This window comes from Bipolaris victoriae (assembly GCF_000527765.1).
Source record: "Bipolaris victoriae FI3 unplaced genomic scaffold scaffold_28, whole genome shotgun sequence".
Classification (NCBI taxonomy): domain Eukaryota; kingdom Fungi; phylum Ascomycota; class Dothideomycetes; order Pleosporales; family Pleosporaceae; genus Bipolaris; species Bipolaris victoriae.
Genome location: NW_014575364.1, coordinates 118,015 through 131,636, shown reverse-complemented (window position 1 = coordinate 131,636; position 13,622 = coordinate 118,015). Strand labels below are relative to the sequence as shown.

The following is a 13,622-nucleotide window of genomic DNA, read 5'->3' as shown; positions in this document are numbered from 1 at the left end:
CTTCCAGGAGTTGTGCTGACATTGACATCATGACGGGCTAATGCCGTACCGATAATGTGCCAAATCTGAAAAAGGGCAAGCAGATGGAGACTTGATCAAGATTTAGTTGCATGGCGTTTCTTGAACAATATGCTCTGCACCGGCTGCGCACAAGCTATTACGTTACATTCTCTAATAGCTATGCGCAGACCATGTGCTGGCTACACATGATTGAGTGATGTGGCTGTATGATTTTGTTCTGTGATTAGACCAAACCTTATCCTTGATCGGTAATGTTTGCAAAGCTCAGCTGAATTTGGATCGTGTCGAATCTAATAGATACGAAACATGTTGGGGGCCAATTTTGATAACTTTCGTCCATCACAGTCAGCTAACTCAACCTTACTAGTTGGTGTGTGATTGAGTTCCTCTTGCTGTGCATATCAGAGGTAATGGTGAGGCCATGCTTCCGTCTGAATTTTCCCTGCTCTTTTGCCAACTCCAATCTTGGCCAGTGGGCTGGTAATCATTTCAAGCAGCTTCGGCTTTGTAAGAGTGGCGTTGGTCAGGATGGTATTGTTACCATCCCCGATCAGATGTTTGTCATCGCTCGTCAGGCATTGGCTCATACACATTTTAGTGCTTCACGCTTGCTGATGTGGCCGACGGTCTTGTCAATCTCAACACCTACCAATGGGATTTTTCCTTAAGTGCTCCTTTGTTTTTCTCGTGAACTGTGGAGAACTCCCTCCTTTAGAGCGAATTTGTTTCTGGTGTGACTGCCGAATTTGATAAGCTCTCCTTTGATTCAACGGGCAACACGGGACATTGTAACGCCCATGGCTTCCCTTCTTTCTTTTGCAGCCTTGGGAAGCGCTTAAATCTTGATAAAGCAACAGTGTGGTGGCGAGAGAGCTCATTGGTATAGAGCATAGTACACATCATGAGTCATGGTGGACCAAAGTCTCGTTGCCGCGGGCTGGGGGCTTCTCATAATGAGCGTCACCTTCACATTGATAACGCTGCCCGAAAATCTTAGTGAAATTGGCTAAAACTCGAGCAACGTAGCTAGGCAGCTACCGCAAAGCTACTAGACGTACTGAATTACTACCTAAGCGGAAGCTTGTGGCCACGCATGTAATGATCAAGGTGGCAGTATAAACTTGTATAAAGGAGATTTTCGATCCGAATGTCTGGGTCTTCATAACTGTCAGGTAATACAAAAATAATTCGAAATTCCATTTTTACCTTCATCTTGCACATAGTTCCTTGTGGCATAGTAGTCTCACCTATGTTGATGTGACATGTTCATTCTTGCGAATTAACAATTAAGAAGGTATTGTAATTCACAGTGAATTATGCCAACACTACGTTGTCTATTGATGTTGGTATGTTTAGCCTTGTCGTGATAGCATTGCCGATAGATCCTTCTGTGGTACAACAGGTGGGCATCGTCAGCCAAAAGAAGCTCTATTTTTCTACATACAAGTAAAGTCATGGAGGCCAAATCTCCAAATTCCAACCCAAAGATGTGTTTTCATGGGGTAGGGCTCAGGTTGTCTTATGTACTACATACTGTGATATTGCCTAGAAGAAGATCCGAGAATTCTAGACGGATGACTCTCAGGTGTTCGGAACTCATGTACAACGTGTCAGATGTCGTTTTCACCTACTTCGGAGATCAATTTGGGGTGGAGTGCCTGGGTTCCCACTGCTCATAATCGCGTTCTCACTATAGTGGTGTGTTCGAGTAACCAAATAGTGCTTTGAATCTTGTTAATCACTGGCTGATATGTAGATGTCAGGGGAAAGTAGCATACGTAGGCTCCCTCATACTACACAACAGCGGTATATTATGCAATTAAGTCGTCTCGACATTGTTCATCGAATATACTGTAATGTTCATACCTATTCTCGAGACAATTTGCTCAGATTAATTGTGAGAGCAAACATAGTTCATATGCTGGTAACTACTAGATTATGCTTGACCACAGCTTCAGAGACGTTTGTAGAGAAGACCTCTGAACTTTTCTACCCTCGGGTACAGCGTGGCCCTATCGCTCCTATTTTGAACTGCCTAAAAATGGTAACCCATCTCTTAATCTACTATACTAGAAGAAAAAATTCAGTCCTAGAGTTTTCCTGGGCTGTACATGCATCATCTCCATGGCCTACGTACTTTTTCAATCTAGTTTGGACGATTTAGTTTGGGTTATAGATACTCAGCGTTAAACGGATCGCACCATGAAAAAAAAGGACACTTGGGGTTGTTATGAGGCGTTTTGCAGTAGCTTTTACCAGCTTTGACAAAACACACGTGGCCAAATAGCAGGTAACCAATATCTAGAAATGTTGACTGTTATAGTGGCAATATCGCCGGCGCTCAGTAATAAACAAGGCAGTCACGATAATCGAGGTACAGTGGAGGATTATGTAACTGCTAAGTTAACTGATGACCAAGGTATATTCTACAAAGTATAGCATCGCTTAATGACACGAATCGTTTCCAAAAACTCTTCCATCGACTTAAATCTATTACGCCCGCAATCCCTCCATGAGTGCACCTTCTTCCCTTTTCCCCACAGCCTGAAAAACAGCGCCGTCTCCACCAACATCCAATCCCTTCTCCGCTCGCTCATATGCCTCATCACTCCTATCCAACAAGATTTCCAACTCTTCTTTGCTCAATAATGTTCCACCGTGACTCGCCTCGTTGATATCGTACTTTTCTCCATCACTTCTCCTTAAAAGCTTCTGGAGTTCTTCAAGTTCCTGCTCCTTCTCTGAGCTTCTTGTTCCACCTCGATCATTCCGCACACCACCCTTCCGGATGACGAGCTTTTCCAGACGACGTTTCGCTTCAGCAGACTCAAGAAGTTTCTGCTCTACGGTGTTGCGTGTCGCAAAGCGGTAAACAATGACGTTGCGTGTTTGGCCAATACGATGTGCGCGGTCCATGGCCTGGAGATCCTGTTGCGGGTTCCAATCGCTGTCAAAAAGTATGACCGTATCCGCCGCTGCTAGATTGATGCCTTGGCCGCCTGCACGTGTGGACAATATGAAAATATCGGCTGCTTCTTTTGCGGCAGATGACGGTTTGTTGAATGCCAGAATTTGATCCTGCCGGTCGGTTTGTGCTACAGAACCATCTATGCGAGAATAGTTCCAGGAGCGGAGATTCAAATAGTAACCAAGGAGATCGAGGGTTGTTGTGAACTGGGAGAAGATGAGAACTTTGTGACCACGGGCTATAAGCTCAGGAAGAATGGAATCCAGTAGAAGCATCTTGCCCGAGGTTGATACGAGCGTCTCATCTGGTTCTGTCTCTGATGCAAAAGTCTCAGCCCCATCCGTGTCGACTTTGATGAATGGATTGAAGAAGTTGTATGGCGAATTACAACATAACCGAAGCTGCATGATGGGATTACCAAGCTTCTTCTGCATGAGTTGACGTTTCGCGATTTCGAATGTTGCTGCGCGTATCTTCTCGTCCTCGGCATCCGAGCTAAGATCTTCGTCGTTCTCCTCTTCTGACTCTGGCTTGTCCAAGTTTGCGAAGTACTTTTGGTCGCTGACCTCTTCATAATTCTTCTTTGGTCGACCTCGGCTTCGGGTCGATGCAACAGACGAAGGTGTCCCAGCACGGGAAGTCTTTGCACTCTTGTTAGGAGTACCCATGTCGCTCAGAGCTTTACGCTTATTACTACCGTTGTTACTGCGAATGCTCAACGGCGTCCCCGCTCGACTACTGAGACCGATACTGAGTCTCTCCACTGCCTTGTCCTCAAGATAAGACCGGCTGGTACCATCAAGAATGGCTTGGTAAAGCTCACGTTGCATTGAGGTCAATGGTGCATACAAGACGTACTCGCGCTTCTTGGGCATTAAGCTTTCGACATCTGTCTTGACGCGACGCAACAGGAAAGGCTTCAACACTGCATGCAGTGACTTGACCAAATATTGCTGACGTTCTTCCGATAGCAACTGTTCGAAACTGGCCTTGTCCTTCAACCCTGAAAAGTCGAACCAGCTCTCAAATGTAGAGAGTTTGTCGAACACTGTAGGTAGAAGGAAATGAAGCAGTGACCACAGCTCTGTCAGGTTGTTCTGTAACGGTGTACCTGTAATAAGCAGACGATTTGCGGATTGAAATTGTTGCAGCTCACGAATCAGCCTGCAATCGAGATTCTTGATGCGGTGCCCCTCGTCGATGATGATGAACTGCCAGCCGAAACTTGTAAGGTATTTGCGGTCGTTCATGCAGATTTCATAGCTTGTAACCATGATGGGAAAGTCAGCTGTGCCGGGGTTCCGTAATCGAGTTCTGCGCAGTCTCTCACGCTCTTTCTTGTCGCCGTGGTAAAGCATGACCGGCATGCTTGGCGTCCACTTCTCAAATTCCGCAACCCAATTGCTCGTGGTACTGAGTGGTGCGGCAATAAGAAAAGGACCATACGATTTGTTTTCCCAAAGATGAGCCAGCATGGAAATTGTCTGTATAGTCTTGCCCAAACCCATCTCGTCAGCCAAAATACCATTGATACCGTTATTGTATAGCGATACCATCCACTCGAGCCCCTCCAGCTGGTATGATCGCATTGTGCCACCGGTGACGAGTTTGGGCTGTCTTGCAGACTTCAGGTTCGTCATTCCGATATCGCCCGTCTTAACATTGTCTTTGTCGTCTTCTGTTGCCTCTGCAGTATCTGCCTTTTTCTTCAGCTCTTCTTTACTGAAGTAACTAGATATGTCCGATTGCTGCCTCTTTGGTCCTCCTCGACCTTTGGTATCTTGTTTCTTGGGTCGCCCGCGTCCTTTCTTCGGTACCGTGTCTGCTTCTTCCGTATTCGCTGTCGCCGTTTCGTTTGCTGTGCTTCTGCGCGTGGCTCGTCTCTGCGATTCGGCTGCCGTCTTCTCCGCGTTCCTTTCACGTGCAGAGGTCTCGCCTCTACTCTTCTTGTCTTGCGCCTCTTCCTCTTCCTCCTGCTTTTGCATTTGCTGGAGCATCACTGACGCATACAACTTCGATTTGTTCATGAGAAACTCCAATTGCTGGAACTTTTTATCCAATACCTCCTTGCCACTCTTAATGTCTGCCTTTCTCTCCTTCTCTAATTGCGCGTCGCGCTTCGCGTCTTCTTTCTCACGCTGTATCCTCATGCGCTCTTCTTCCTCCTGCATCGATTGTGGCACGTTTTCCTTTTCCATAGTGGCAGGTGGCGGTGATGACGCAGGCGTAGAAGGGGATATAGACATCGCGCTCATGGCAGGGAGTGATGAGATCGTGCAACAGGCCAGAAATTAAAAACAAGAAAGAAGTATCGCAATGTAGTAACTTCCAATTCTATTGTTAGGGATAAGTGGCGACAACCTTTTGAACGGGGTGGCTGTCTATGGGGGTCGCGACAAAGGAAGACGCGCTAGGCGAGAAATCGATGACGATATTTCCAACGCGCGATCACGCCCCTGAACTTAATTACTTTACGGCACACATCAACCACTTTGAGCCCCACTATTCTTTTTCCACATACGCCCATGCTTGATGGAGTGAAATAAACAGCTACATGTTGGTTTACTCATAAAGCCAGTCGATAGAAAACAGCGTCTTCTGGGTTCTCATAATAGCTCTCAATCTCCACAAACCCATACTTCTCGTATAATTTCCGCGCAGGCGTCATCGTCCTCAGTGTGTCTAGCAACATATTCTTGTAGCCCCATTTCCTCGCATAGGAGACTGCAACATCCATCAGGAGCTTCGACACACCAAGCCCTCGCGATTCTGGGGCCAAGAAAAGTCTTTTGAGTTCGCACGTTGTGGTGCTTGATGAAGTCGAGTTCGCTAGCAAAGCTGAGGATTCGGCGGTAGTCGGCGTAGTGAAAAATGGCCGTATGGCTATGCACCCGACCGCCCTTTCATCCCTTGTCGAGCTGGCGTCGGGCTGTGTTTTTCCATTCATTCCAAGTGATGTTGTTGACGATACTGGTTCCGACACATTGGATGATGCGTACGCCAACCATATTGCGCCTCCTTTCTCAATTGCATATTTTCCCGGCAATTCTGCCAGCTCATGTTCGAAGTTTTGGAAATCGAGGCTAACAGGAAGTGATTTTGCATAGGCAAGGAACAATTGTTCCACAGTTTGTTTGTCTTCTGGGAAGACGGCGAGGCGAATATTCACGTTCGGCTGAGCCATGTTCGCTTGCGTGTAGTGTGTATGGCAGATCCAGGTATGATGGCTCAACCGGAGAACAAAAGAATTAAAAACATTTCATTCGTGATTAGCTCATAAAAAAGCCTTATCAAGCCGAGATATTGTCTACCCCATGCCGTTACTTGGAACGTTCTAGTCGTGATAGTGACAGCGTAGGGCGTGCCGTTGTTGTATTCGTATTCGCCAAGTGCGACAAGTAGGTTCGAGTCATCTCGGAACAGCCCCACTTGCAGATGGACATCACATGCTGCTCGCAAAATCAACATTTTACGGACAATATATTATATTATATTCTTCATTTCTTCATCGAAATCACGTGTTTGGTCTTATGGTCTAGTGGTATGATTCTCGCTTAGGGATTTCCCGAGCACAGCTTGCGAGAGGCCCCGCGTTCGAGTCGCGGTAAGACCCATTCATTACTTTTTTGCCTTTTTGCCAGGCATCGTATCTTTTTGCTACTTGTGGTAAAAGGCACAGAAACCGAAGTGTGAACTTTTGGCGCGAAGCTGTTGTTTTTGCATACTTCCAAGTGCCATATACTTTTAAAGAACGACAGCGGATCACGCACTATGAGTGGTTGATACTCACACAGTTCTAAATTGAACAATACTTTTTACATTTAATATACTTTTTCGAACTCATCACAGGTCGTGGAACACATACAATACATGGTTCAATATTGATCCACGATGAGAATGTTATTCTAGGTGGCTGTAGAGCAGAGTGACGATTGTCCCAGCTAAGCTTAATTCATGATTTTCGTCTGTAGGATTCAATTCTGGGGTATTCCATCTTGAATAAAGGAGATCCGGACCTCAAAAGGTCATGCAATTGAACCCGAACAATCCATACATACCCGTTTATTTGGATTTATTAGTAGAGGCCGCAATTGTTGGCCAGGGGGCAAAATAAACGACTTGTCTCTTGCAGAAAAGCCTGTATGATGTTTGCCAGAGCGAATGAGGCTTCAAGTTGGCTTGACACGTCGCACATAGCCTGATGACCACGTCAGCCTCGCGCGGGGCCTCTAGGCTACAGCCACGACAACTCCTTACACAGCCTCAGACCGATGTTGACGGAACTCGTATTTCTTCCGAAATTGTATAGCGGATACCGCCTTATGAGCCTTTTTCTTCACGCAAAGATTTACCCCCGGTTGCACATTACATAGACGGAACCGAATCAGACCCGTCGGCGTACCAAGCCTTCCGCCAGAACTTGAAAGCCATCCCCATGCGGTTTAGCGCTGTCAGCCTCGGACTGTAACGCCTCTGTATTTTGGTGTGGTAATTGAGCATTCAATACCACAAAGGCTGTCTTATTAGTTTGACAAGAAGTTTTTCCTAATTGAATCTCCTCGTCTTGCGATCCTTTAGTAGTTAGCATTTGTTTTGGTTGTGCAAAATGACAGCAACAAGTACGCTCCCTGAAAGCGGGCATGAAGAGACCCCAAACCTTACGGGTATGATAGAAAAGTGTGTAGGGAATTTAGTGGACTTATCTAACGTCCTGACACAGATACTGAAGCTCCGGCTTCACTACATGAAAATTCGGCCGACGAAGAATCGGTTGTTGAATATACCCCGCGAGAGAGCGTCGACCTCGACAACATATGTCTACCAGAGTATACCCCACTGGTGACAAACGAAGAACGCACAATAGACGCAGAAGAGATTCGAAACACAAAGTCGCGTGTAGAAGACCAGTCCACAGAGCACGAGAATCATCCAACACAACGCTCGCTATCGCCGGCACACGAGGACCACCAAGGACAACTACCTCCTTCCCCAGCTTATGAAGAGCACCAAACACAGAGAACTGGCTCGCCAACATATGAAGACCATGATTCCCAAATATCTCTGCAACGGCCGTTAGACTCGCATTATCAGAATGATGATGTGCAGCAGGGCCGTTTTCCCGACGACCACACACCTATTGGAGAAGGCACGCCGCTCGTAGATCCAATATCTGCATCGCACGTACGCTACCACCACCTTGCCGACCCAGTAGTAGCAGAGAACCATGCTGGAGTATGCTCATGCAGTATACTGCACGACCGGCCCGCAGTGTGGCTAGTTAAGAAGAAGAAGAACATAGCACTCTCGAGTCTTGCGGCAGCCATACTAACCAAAGAAGGACTTTTAGAGGCCAAAGAGCTCCAGCTGTCAGTCGAGTACCATAAGCCCTGGCTAGAAACATGAATCAAGCTAACGATGATGCAAGCATTACTAAAGATACAGCCATGGAGCGTGACCCCACCGACCCCATATCTGGCGCCCTACTCGGCTGCTACGACGTTGTCGGTGGCATCATGCTGGGTCTCGCCGCGGGCCCTATCGAACTAGGCAAGCAAGCCAGTCCCTTATTCCACGCCTCGCATTCGGCCAAAGAGTCCCCTTCCCAGACCACCGAGGAAGAGCCTAAATCCACTTCTACACCTTCGTCAGACTCGAAACGCATACCCCATGCCGCCGGCAAAGTCGCGCTCGGCACGGCCAAGGGTCTTGGCCGCGTCGTAACAACCAGTCTAAAGAGCCCTGCGCTGATCATGCACAGCGTCACGAGGGGCTTCCACAATCTGCCCAAGACGTACGGCGAAGAGGTGCGGGTATACGAGGAGGTGACAGGATTAAGGAGCGGTCTGTTGGTGAGCGCAAAAAGCTTTGGCCACGGCCTTGGTGATGGCATCCGTGATTTTGCTACTAAACCCATTGATGGTGCAGAGAAGAACGGCATCATTGGGTTTAGTGCCGGCCTCGTGACGGGGATTGCCAACCTGGCTTTTAAGCCTGCTGCTGGTTAGTTCTCTTCTTTTTTTTAGTTGTGGCTCTTCTGAACTGGTCTGCTTCATTTGAATGTTTCTAACTTGGAAAAATTATTCTAGGCGCTTGCGGGCTTGTAGGGTACTCGTCGGTGGGCGTGTACAAGGCGATTCGGAACATTGGGTCGCCTAAGACTGAGGATCCAGCGGAGGCTATGATGAAAGTGGGGGAAGCGGAGTATCAGCATGTGAGTGATGCGGATAAATTGTTTATTGTTAGGCTTTGGTGCCAGATTCATATGCGCATACGGATAGATTAGGTTCTTGTCTGATTTCGAACATGTCGCAATGAAGCTGTACGTAACGATCTATAACTGCTCCCCTCTTCTCGTGAAGTATGGTCTAAGCCACTAGTCCTGTTGGTTTGATAATAGTTTTGGAGGATGTTCTGGCGCATGCCCGGTTGAGACCAAAACAATTGAAGAGTACCGAGCTTCGTAACCTTCATATCTCCGTATGATAGATACGAACAGGTCGCGATTTCGGTCATTTTAGTAGGCCCCGAGTAGTGTGTAGTCATCAATCAGGATTGAGATACGTTGTATATAAGCATGATCTGCTCGCTTCAACGCCTATTAGGAAGCGGAGGGCTGTTTCTTGTACTCCCAGAAAGTTGATCTTGTTAAGTAATGACTAAGCTGCCATTTCTGTGTTTGGTTAGTAGATGATGTCTTCTTTTGGCCATGCAACGTACCACGACTGTCTGTGTTTCAAAATACTTTGACCAACCTGGGTTCTCTGCAAGGTCGACAACAACGTCCCAAGGCCACTCTTCAGATTCGAGCTCGACGAGAGTAAAGTATTTGTGAAGATTCTTGTTATCCAAACAAGTTCTTTTCTGGTCTTTGTCCACAACGACTGCACGGTCGAGCTTAAAGAGACGAAAACGCAGCACATCAGGTGAGCTGGAAATGGTAGGTCCAACGACTTCATAGTAATACTTCAAAACTTCCTCTTCTTTGGCATCATCGACCGTCCATTCCATGGCTGCTATGCTCGCGACGTGTTCGATGTCTGGCAGAATTAGCCTCAGGGTGTGCTTCGTTCAGACCGATATTCTTACCTGGACTTCCGTTGCCCTCAAATTCTTCGTTCTGCCACCTTTTGACTTCTCGGTATGACCTGACGTCGAAGTTCACATGCTTGAGCGGATCAATTTTTGCCGCCTCCAGGTGATCAGACACGACATCGACTTTTTTGTTTGTCCGGGCAACATCTTTGACTTCGTAGACTGTAAGGAAGGGCCATGGCGCATCTAGTTTTCCGACTGGCTCATGCTCCATGCCGCTCGCAGTGACTTCGCAATGTATCGAGTGCATAGCTTCCACGTTGCGCTGTTGCGGCAAGAATTCGTTCTCGTACCATTCCACCGCTTCCTCTGACAGGTTTGCCCAGGCGCAGACAACACCTGACATCTTGCTCCAACTTGCTGCGGCGAATGGGACGTAGAGAGTAGTGTGTATTCGATGTCAGTCCAAACGTGCGAACCGCTCCTCCGAATCCAGTGGTGGCAGTCGTGGGCTAAGCAGCGAGCAGCGGGAATAAATGGGATGAGGACCAGGGAAGACAGATAGCATGCAACGTGACGCGGCCGGGACTAGTAAAGCTATGTACGCTGAAGCCCAAGGCACTATGCAGGATGATATCTGACGGCCGGCAGTAGTGGCCCGACCGCAATTTTCGCAACCAGACTATGTTAGCAGTATACGTAGCGGCGGTATGCGTGCCGTCAGCGAACCAATGGAAGCCAGCAGTGCTAAGTGTGATTGGCAGCGCAAACCTCAGAAGCAAGTGAAGAAATTCTTGCTGAGCATGGGCTAACGTGCATGCATAGTAGGAGATCAACGCTCTCCACCACGAGTCGCCTCCCCCTGACTCGGAGACAAAGACAGTGCGCCTGACGCGGGGATGTCCAAGACGTGTGCCAGACCTTGCATGGCTTGACCCGTATCCGTGTGCGGAGCAAAGTCCATCGGAGATTTTGCGGATAATCCTGATTGGTGCATACCAGGCGACGGCGTGTAGATGTAAGCAAATACTAGATAAAATGGCAGCACCCAAAGGCACCTCTTGCCCGGTGAGCCACAGCTGTATACGCCTTTTCAGGACTAGCGTCGGCATCTTTTCGGCATGTGGCTGACCCCTGCATCTGAGGTCGCCTGAAGGATGCTGCGCAACCTCTCCCAACACACTGGCCACCTCGTCGTACTGCTTATTAGTATACACCAGACATGTATGGCAGATGCGTAATGATATCTCCCTTGATTCACCGTCTACGAATGATTAAATCACCTTTCGGACCGGCCAAGGAAAAATAATGCCCTGCACATCGGTCGGCTCGGTACGTACTGCGCGGCCTTGCGCATGAAATGCAGAAACTTCGCCCCTCGTATCGTTTACTACACATGCTTATCAGATCTGGCCAATGTGTCCAGGATTTGAAATGAACAACACAGAAAGTGTCCGGATAACACCCGCACCACGTCAAGAAGGATATTGCATCTATGCGTACTTGATTGAGGTGAGCAGATCGGGGCCCACTGCCCCTGGTCTGACGGATTATATTACATACGTAGGGTGCTCGCTGTCAAGATGAGGCATTGTTTTGTGGCGTCGTCAAGTGCCAATGGAGCCACTGGATCCAGCTCGTTAAGCAGGGCGCCTCAGTACATGTATTTTCCCGCATCGGTGGTGTAATATGTAGCTTAAGAAGCCAATGAGAGATAGGAACGTCTCTCAAGGATCTCAACGAGGAAAGTTAAACGTTCACTTGGGCAGGGGTATACTTAGCCTTAGTTCTATCCTTGACAGCTTCACAACAAGCGGTGAGTTCGAGATATTCTCCAAGGCTGGAAGCGCCATGCGGCGAATATCAGTATCATTGCGTTCGTTATTTATGGACGAAGATGTTGAAGATCAGATACTTCCTCTAACCCTGACTGGCTTCTAGTAGAATATGTGGATACGCCAAGAGCCGACGGCTTACCATGCTAGATGATCTAGAGAATGTCGTACAGCATATAGTCTATGTGATCTACAGCTACCGAAACTTTCCGATCGAGCTGCAGCATGCTGAGTGTTGTTATGTGTTATTCCCATTGAAGCTGTACCTTGCAGTGGTTCAACAGGATGGTTTTACTACTATGACATGAAGTTTATTTCTTATAATAACAGCAGCTATATTTACTAAGAGTACATCTTAAGCCAGGTGAGGTTGGAAGTACCGACCATCCGTTGGTCAGTACATATAATAAGGACTCGATATGGCTAAATATGAATGAAATTGCAGGTTGCCTGTATCTAAACAACTTCATCCCACTCTTGGTGAAGATCATGCTTGACAAGATCAAGGCAACAAGCCAGAGTGCACAAGTCGGACACCCAGATCTGGACAAGCCGCGAGCCATCAAGGTTTTCGCCCCAGGTCTCTCATGTGCCCTATTAGGACTTGATTTTGCACTGTATTTACTGGTGAAAGTTCTCACTGTTGAAATGAGAAGATTGGGCTCATACAACATCCTGGATTCGATGTGACATGATGCAGAGAATTGTCACGTGATATGTCGTACACAGTAGCTTATGTCACGTGAGTGTTGCGAAGGAATGACGATATCCTTCACAATTCCGTGAATACCCGGTACCAACACTCGACGCGTCCCAACACGCAGCGTCATTCCAACAGGACAGTAGCTCACCTTTATCAACACACAAGCAAACCATTATTTTACAGTAGCCAACATGAGCACTAAGGAGGTTCCAACACTGACTCTCGCCGGCGCGCGCGTCGCGCTCGAAGCTGCAGAGGCACGAGCCAAAGAAATCAATGTCCCGATGAACATTGCCATTGTGGACAACGCCTGCCATCTTCTCGCATTCGCACGCATGGAAGGCGCTAAATTCACCTCAATCAACACTGCTATCGACAAGGCCTTTACCGCGGCTGGTCATCGCGCTCCAACTTCCATCTACAAAGACGTCGTCTGGCCTGGTGGACCCGCTTTCGGAATCAACCACAGCAACGGAGGCCGGTTTATGACGATTGCGGGTGGAGTTCCGATCAAGAAAGATGGAGCTGTTGTTGGAGCTATAGGATGTAGCACTGGGACGCCGAGTCAAGACGAGGATGTCGCGAGTAAGGGAGTGGAGGCTGTGGAGAAGAGCTTCAGGGTTCAGGCTAAACTTTGAGGAATGCGCTACTTCTTATCTTAGAGGGAACTGATAGTTCAGAAGTGAACTACTTCTTGTCGCCTCTCCCCCGACTTTTCCAAATGTATGGTTACATTGATTGCGAAGCTAAGTAGGGAGATGTTGATCACGGACCCACCTATTCAAGGGATGATAGTCACAAGCTACTGATTACTACACTAGTCGAGATCTTTGTGCAAATCAGAATCGCCAAAGCGCAATTAGATCGCCGTGATAACTGATCTATTGTTTGCCATAACAGGATGTCTTGCCTTTTCTTACGGACATCACTCGCAAATATACCAGAACGCGAAACCCCACTCATCTCATCCCAGGCTTCACGAACCATGGCCAAAGCAAAAGCATTCGAACTCAGATCAAAACCACTAAAGGAAGCAACTTTTATCCCCCAATGTTAAAACCCA

General features: G+C 47.7%; 5 protein-coding genes across 5 annotated transcripts; 2 read left to right on the top strand and 3 right to left on the bottom strand.

The window, feature by feature from the left end:
- Window positions 1-2,514: 2,514 nt before the first annotated feature.
- Window positions 2,515-5,187, bottom strand: COCVIDRAFT_95215 (hypothetical protein; the record flags this gene model as incomplete). Its single annotated transcript, XM_014702723.1, has 1 exon — window positions 2,515-5,187. The coding sequence occupies one exon, from the start codon at window positions 5,185-5,187 to the stop codon at window positions 2,515-2,517; it is 2,673 nt and encodes an 890-aa protein (XP_014558209.1).
- Window positions 5,188-5,555: 368 nt separating this feature from the next.
- COCVIDRAFT_25283 (hypothetical protein) lies at window positions 5,556-6,173 on the bottom strand (the record flags this gene model as incomplete). The annotated part of the gene is made up of 1 exon (XM_014702685.1): window positions 5,556-6,173. The coding sequence occupies one exon, from the start codon at window positions 6,171-6,173 to the stop codon at window positions 5,556-5,558; it is 618 nt and encodes a 205-aa protein (XP_014558171.1).
- Window positions 6,174-7,595: 1,422 nt separating this feature from the next.
- COCVIDRAFT_25282 (hypothetical protein) lies at window positions 7,596-9,272 on the top strand (the record flags this gene model as incomplete). The annotated part of the gene is made up of 4 exons (XM_014702684.1): window positions 7,596-7,653; window positions 7,710-8,355; window positions 8,415-8,989; window positions 9,076-9,272. 4 exons carry the CDS (start codon window positions 7,596-7,598, stop codon window positions 9,270-9,272), a joined length of 1,476 nt encoding a protein of 491 aa, XP_014558170.1.
- A 315-nt stretch (window positions 9,273-9,587) lies between these two features.
- On the bottom strand, window positions 9,588-10,427 carry COCVIDRAFT_36403 (hypothetical protein; the record flags this gene model as incomplete). Its single annotated transcript, XM_014702722.1, has 3 exons — window positions 9,588-9,659; window positions 9,707-10,026; window positions 10,076-10,427. The coding sequence occupies 3 exons, from the start codon at window positions 10,425-10,427 to the stop codon at window positions 9,588-9,590; spliced, it is 744 nt and encodes a 247-aa protein (XP_014558208.1).
- A 2,323-nt stretch (window positions 10,428-12,750) lies between these two features.
- On the top strand, window positions 12,751-13,197 carry COCVIDRAFT_25280 (hypothetical protein; the record flags this gene model as incomplete). The annotated part of the gene is made up of 1 exon (XM_014702683.1): window positions 12,751-13,197. One exon carries the CDS (start codon window positions 12,751-12,753, stop codon window positions 13,195-13,197), a length of 447 nt encoding a protein of 148 aa, XP_014558169.1.
- Window positions 13,198-13,622: the final 425 nt, after the last annotated feature.